At 49.0% G+C, this 6,793-nt stretch overlaps 2 protein-coding genes across 2 annotated transcripts; one reads left to right on the plus strand and one right to left on the minus strand.

Annotated features, from left to right (window-relative positions):
• Positions 1-1,831: 1,831 nt before the first annotated feature.
• Positions 1,832-3,576, minus strand: LOC148223905 (uncharacterized). Its single transcript, XM_088164400.1, has 3 exons — positions 3,439-3,576; positions 3,203-3,314; positions 1,832-2,709 (listed from the first exon to the last, which is right to left on the minus strand). The coding sequence occupies exons 1-3, from the start codon at positions 3,574-3,576 to the stop codon at positions 1,832-1,834; spliced, it is 1,128 nt and encodes a 375-aa protein (XP_088020526.1).
• Positions 3,577-4,208: 632 nt separating this feature from the next.
• Positions 4,209-6,493, plus strand: LOC148223906 (uncharacterized). The gene is made up of 3 exons (XM_088164401.1): positions 4,209-4,579; positions 4,767-4,817; positions 5,372-6,493. The coding sequence occupies exons 1-3, from the start codon at positions 4,209-4,211 to the stop codon at positions 6,282-6,284; spliced, it is 1,335 nt and encodes a 444-aa protein (XP_088020527.1). The 3' UTR covers positions 6,285-6,493.
• Positions 6,494-6,793: the final 300 nt, after the last annotated feature.

Below are 6,793 nucleotides of genomic sequence, written 5' to 3' on the forward strand. Positions count from 1 at the left end.
GTGGAGCACCTCACAATGGGATGATGAAATTTTATCAGTCATGCTGTGGGACTCAATGGCCCATTAACAGAAGAAGTCTTCCTGGAGGAAGGATGGGTTGTGGAAAAGATAAGGAACATTTCCCCATCTGGTTTTAACTGATGGTCCATTAACAGAAGATATCTCCCCTGGAGATAAAGATCACTACCTCACCTAGTTTCAACAGATGGTAATAGAATACATACTTTTGTTTGCATCCTGCTTTGCAAGCCAAGACACTGGGTATGAAAAATTATGGCTATTAATTAAAACATAATATCAGTATAAAGGAACTAATGATGCTTTCCCTCTCATAATTACCAAAGTAATACCTTTTACTCTCACTGAATTGGCTAAATTGCAAGAAGAATATGGTTGCACTCAGAGTCTGAAACTAAGTATATGTAAAGATCTCCCTTACATGAGGAGAGTGGTTTATGCTAGCAGAAACAGAGGTTGAGGGTAACTGGGGACCTGGGGTTCTCTTAACAACAGGAAGTTAAGAGCTCCCTGGTCCCTCACCCAAAAAGCCACCTATAAGGCTGTGGGGTTGAGTTTCCTTGGAGGCAGGTGATCAAATTGCCATAGTAACTTCTATGGACCTGTTGACTGAAGGTGGCCAAAAGGCTGCCAGCCCCCAAGTAATGCATCAGTGCATACTGGAACCTGACCAAGGCTCCCTGATGACCGTGCCAGTGTACCCAGATTCACATTCATGAATATGAGCAAGATGACTGGGACTACAGCTTGTAGTAAAGCTGTGGAAAGGGAGCTACTTTGTTTGCCAGGGAATTAACAGATTGTTGTCTACTATCACAGCTGTTTCTGCAGTGAGCTTCCTCTAACTAAAGATCCTCTTGGAAGCTATCTGGAGGACTGAGGAGTGCAGTATGGCACTGGCTGTTTTCTAAATACCTAGTTGTCACCTTGTTCAGTTGTGTCCTGAACACACTGATGTGAAGCACTACACAGAATGCCATTTCTTCAAACATCCTTATGTATGAAAGGTGGCACTCAACTTTGTTATGATTATGCTTTTCAGACACTAGTCATTTAATCTGTGTTAAAGGTCTTACAAGCACATCAATTACACAGTGAGTGTTAATTATGTTAGCTATCTCTTTATGTCCTCTGCCACTTTTGAACTGAGCAGGGCCAACTTTGATGTGTTCAGGCTTCAATTAAAGGCTACTTTTGATCAGTATCCAAGTTGGATACATCCTTTCAAGAGGGATCAGTGAAGGATACTAAAAATTGTCAAGGGGAAGGCTTCTGTAGGTAAGGAGACTGAGAATACAGCAGCGACAGGTAAGGTTGGATGCAGCTGTGATGGAACTGCAGAGTAACTTTGCAGCTGGTGTCACATTATCACCAGGTGTCAGTTAGCTTTACCTCTCATCACACTAGACAGTAAAAAAAATGCAAGTAACTTGTATCAACTTACATTGTCACCACTGTAACGAATGGCCTTTGACCAGGGTGTAAAAAAAAACACACAAAAGAACAATCTAGAGAAGTTCTTGAAAGAAAGCACCATTTAATGTAAGATTACACAAGGTCAAAATGCAATTAGAACAAACATGCTGAATACCACATGCACTGCCCCACAGGCCCCAGAGTTAAAACCGTTACAATTAATTTTCAAAACCACCACAGGTGTGAAGTCACCTTCTACTCGTTCCTCCCCTTCTCTCTAACTCTACAAAAATTTAGTCTGTATAAAATTTGTGCATTGCAGAAGATGAACCTTCTACTATGAAAGTGCAACAGATAGAGAGAAGTATGTCTTTTTCACCACCACCCTGCCATTCTATTAAACACTTTGTGGGAATACCCATGAGATGCTCCTGTTAGGGTTACCCACCCAGAAGGAATGCACCCCATACTGGTTTGGAGGAAGTCCAGCAAATCTAAGACCTCTGCAGAAAACAGAGAGGAAGTCCCTCTTTGTCACAGCCATACTATTTGAGTGCACAAAGAGAGGGCCCTCTCCTCGTGGCCGTGCTGCCAAGTAGATACGGAGAGCTTCAACAGGACATACCCACATCTCTTTACATAATCTCAGTTGGATGAAATACCTCTGTTGGCCCATATGAGCTGGATGCAGAAAAAGGTGTGCACTCACTTCTGTCAGCTGGAGGTCACTTCGGTACAGGAGCTCTGGCTGTGCTATATTTTGGTGATTTGCCACCATCTCTTCTATGCGGAGTACACCAAAAAAAGCTACGGTAAAAATGGCACGGAACAACATACACTCATAAGGAGACCTACACACGGACTCCAGAGTTCCCAGGAGAGATCTTAACACTTCAATTGTTACAGGAGAGTATTCATCATTTGAACGGCGAGTCCTGCGTTTCAGCCTTGACATCATGAAACCGATAAGAGGATCTGGAAGAGGATCAGGATGATCTACCATTTTGGAGATGAAGGACAGTCCTTCCATATACGTTATTATTTTTGTGGGAGGCAGATCCTGGGACTCCATGGCGACCAGAAACTCTCTAATTTGTTCAACTGGAATTGGCCAGATTGCAGACAGAGCCATGCCTTCTCTAAAGGAAAGGAAGTTTTTCAGGCCTTCATGGTAGACTTGCCATAAGTGGCTCTCTCTTGAGTCCTCCAGTAACAGCAGAGCCTTCAGGGGATAAGGGCCCAAGGAATGATTCTCAGGAACCTGGCTGAGCTTATCTGTTGAAAGAAAACCATGTTAGTAATGGCAAGCAAAAGCAGATAGAAGTTCCCTCCCTTCCAACACGCTCCAGCCTTTACTTGAACTTCTCTGAATAAAAGCCTGTCCCATGCATTCTTATGAGTCTCACTTGCGGTTTCCACCAGCCAGAACACAGGAGAAGGATTACATTCTCAAAACCCATAAACTCCCACCTATTTGTCTCTTTAAAGCAACATCTCAAGCCTGGTCACGCATCTGACACCCTATTGCAAGGTTTCTGTGACCTCAGACCTCCATAAGTGGGCACGAGTGGTTGGGAGTGACAAAGGCACCACAAAGTGAGGATATATTCAGGGGTCTCAGAGGTCTTCCAACAGCGTGGTCAGACCACATGGAAGCACCTGGCAAGACTCTACCCACCTCCCCCGCCACTCAGCCGACCCCTCCCTGCCCCTCAAGGGCACAGTCACCAGCTCTTTCCCCCCCCGCCAGCCCCCTGTCCCCTGGTACCTGTGCAGCCATCCGGACCGCATGGCAGCCACCCCATGCCGGGCTCCCGCCGCAGCAGCGCCAGCAAGGCCCAGAAGGGTGAAGGGGCAGCAGGCAGCTCAGCCTTTCTTCTCTGCATCACCAACCAAACAGCCGCCAAGCAGTGAGAAGCACCAAACAGCAACTCCTCAATGGTGCCACCGTGCTGCCATTTTATAGCCTGGCTCTTCCTATTCAAATTGGAACGCCCCCTTTACGTGCCCATCTGCGACCCTATCCGAGCCTGTGCCTGTGGGTCCATGCGGGGGTCCCCCCGTCCTGCCTGCCCCGCTCTCTGCCCACGGATCTGCGGGGGCGTTATCTGGAAGGTGACTCAGAGTACCTAAGCGGCCCATTATCGCCTCCATTGTGCTGCAGCTGAGAGCTAAGGAAGGAGCCGAGAGTGTGCTTTAACCTGTTTGTCCCTGTCCCTATTCCTCTGCCCTGACACAAACCTGTGCCATTTTGTTACTAAAGTGGAGAGAGCTGGCAGCAGGGGAAGGTACAAACGCGGTACAGGTCTTTATGACGGCCAACAGTAGTGGTCAAATCTGGAGGGAGCGTAATCTCCCAGGGAAGGAGGCCGCTGAGGTCCCTGTACAGCTTTCTTCAGAGACCAAAAGCTTGAGTTGTCGGCTGAGGAGCCTGGTAGCTTTGTTTTTTTTCTTAGGATTTTTCTGGAATAGGTACTGTGGATTTTTCTGGGGTAGCTGTCTGGTTAAACTGTGTAAAAACTTCTCAGTGCATAGCCTGTACTTTAACAGCGAGGGAGGGCTGTTGAGTAATTTAGAATGGAGCCAGCTGCCCTGTACTATTCTCTGCCAAACCTGGAAACCACGTCTTGCAGAGCCCAGGAGAAAAACTGGGAGGTAACTCAAGTATATTTTTCTCTCATTTTTAACCTTATCACCATCATTGTTTAACCTTATCACTTATCATTGTTATGCCTTCTGCCAGAGTCACATTCCAGGCTCTGGCAGAACACGTAATGAACAAATGGATGTTTGAACATAATGGACGTTTCACACCTTCCAAGTCTCAGGCTCCCGTTTCCCACCCTCCTCCCGCCTGGCCCCGGGCAGTGCTCGTGACCTCCTGGGCTATTCCGAGGAGGGCTCTGCGGGCGGCCCCGGCGATAAGAGGGCCCCCAGGGCTCATCCCTGGCATTCTCCATCCCAGCAGCTGCTCGTCCTCCTGCCATGGCCTGCGCTGCCCGCGCTCCGGCCGCGCCTGCCGCCGATCTCTTCTGGGAGATGTTGGCACTGCTGGCCCGGGAGCCGGGCATGGAGTGGCTGGAGCTGAGCCTTGCAGAGCGGGCAGTCAGCTCCACGCCTCGCCGCCGAGAAGCACGGCGGAGCGGTAAGTGCGGGCCGGGGCAGGGAGAGGGGCAGGGGACGGGGACAGGAAGAAGGGCAGGGGCAGGGCCGGGAGAGGGGCAGGGGCAGGGAGAGAGGCAGGGGACCGGAGCAGGGCAGGGGGATGGACCGGGGCAGGGCAGGGGACCGGGGCAGGGAGAGGGGCAGGGGCAGGGCAGGGAGAGGGGCAGGGGACCGGGGCAGGGAGAGAGGCAGGGGACCGGAGCAGGGCAGGGAGAGGAGCAGGGGCAGGGCAGGGAGAGGGGCAGGGGACCGGGGCAGGGAGAGGGAGAGGGAGAGGGACAGGGCAGGGCAGGAAGAGGGGCAAGGGCCGGGGCAGAGGCAGAGGCATCGCTGGCAGCGGCGCCTCCAACCGGACAGCTCCTTGGTTTTGCTCGGGTTCTTGCAAGGGGCTGGAAGGTTTGGCGGGATGTGTAGAGAGATTCTCCTTCTTGGGCTGGGAAATACTGTTACCTACTGGAGGGAGTGTGCTGTGTGACCTTTGTTGTAACTTCTGTTAGCCATCCCTTAGTATAAAAATTTGTCTTCTCCGTTACTACTCCACAACCTTGTAAACGGGAGTGCTACCACGTCCAGTGCCTGAAATGGGCCTGATATGTTGCTTGTTTCTCATTTGAAAAATATCTCTGGTGCAGCTGTGTGTGAGCTATCAGATAAGCTCACAGCATTGTCTGGACGTGTAATGCTCTCAGGAGTACTGTCTTTGTTGCCGCTTAAGTAGTGTGCTTATGCCTCTTGTCATCATGTGCTAATGTGGACCTTCTCTTGCAGGAAGTGAGATCAGTTATCATCAGAAGCATTCCTTGGGACCTTGGCCTCTGAAGACTTTGTCGTTGCTGGAGCACTCAGGCAATAGTAGGCTTTGGCAAACCTACCTCGAAGGACTGAAGAAATTCCTTGCCTTTAGGGAAAGCATGGGAATGCCTGCAGCCTGGCCAATTCCAGTGGAGCAAATTAGAGGGTTTTTGGCTGTGGAATCTAATAATTCCTCCTCGAAGTCACTCTCATACATCGCAGCACTCTCTTATTTGTCAAAACTCACTGGTAACTCCGATCCTCTGGAAGATCCTGTAACCTGCTTTATGGTGACAGGGTTGAAACGTCGAGCCGGTATCCTGAGGGATAAATACTTGCCTATAACAATTGAGATGTTGCGATCTCTCTTAGGAGCTCTGGAGACTGTGTGCATAACTCATTATGAATGCTTACTGTTCCGTGCGTTATTTACTGTAGCTTTTTTCGGGGCACTTCGAATAGGTGAGATGGTGGCAAAGCACCGCAATGTACAGCAGCCTGAGCTGCTGTACCGGAGTGATCTCCAGCTGATGGAGAGGAAAGTGCTGCTTTTTCTGCCTTACTCTCCTGTGGATCAGGAGAGACATGTCATCAGCTTAGCGCTGTCTGGAGAGCCGTGGGTGTGCCCTGTTCTGGCCCTCCGGAGCTATTTGGCAGCTCGTCCACGGCTGGAAGGACCGCTCTTTGTGCACTCGGACTCCAGGACGGTGACGAAGAGGGAGTTCCTGGCCGTTCTCCGGTGTGCCCTGCGCATGCTGGGGCTGTGTCCGGAGCAGTACGGCGTGCATTCCTTCTGGCTGGGCACGGCTGTCACTGCTGCGCGCTGCGGCTATCCTGGGGAAGATGTCACTCGCCTGGCAAGATGGCCCTGTAAGATCCCAGGAAGATTCTAACCATGGAGACCAACAGGAAAATAGAAGCTAACGAATCATCTTCTTTATGTAGAGTTAATTTTAGCTGTATAGTTTTTAGCCTTTCACAAGTATTTAGTATTAACACCTGAAATTAGTTTTCTACATCACAGTGGTGTGTTTCTAAGTTCACCCAGAACTTGTTTGTTCTGTCTGTATTTGAAGGTGGGGGGAAGTCAAACCTTTGTGCACAGACTGCATTTTTATCTTGTTCAGTATCTTTATTATCTTGAGGTAATAAATATTGCCTTTTTAAAAACAGTTTCTGCCTCCTATTACTGTTATTGCTATTTACTCAGAAACCATAATACTGGCTTTGAGAGCAAAGAATGACAAACCGAGAAAAGTCAGTTTGTCATTCTTTGCTCTCAAAGAAAAACAGCTTTTAAGATAATAGTTGTAAAGAGGAAGTAGTTAAATGGTATTATCTTTTGGCATAGCTGTACACGTTTTAGCACTAACATTTCACTGAAGTCAAAAGGAAAGTATAA

The sequence above is a fragment of the Sturnus vulgaris genome, chromosome 4, assembly GCF_052056855.1.
Source record: "Sturnus vulgaris isolate bStuVul1 chromosome 4, bStuVul1.hap1, whole genome shotgun sequence".
NCBI classification, from domain to species: Eukaryota; Metazoa; Chordata; class Aves; order Passeriformes; family Sturnidae; genus Sturnus; species Sturnus vulgaris.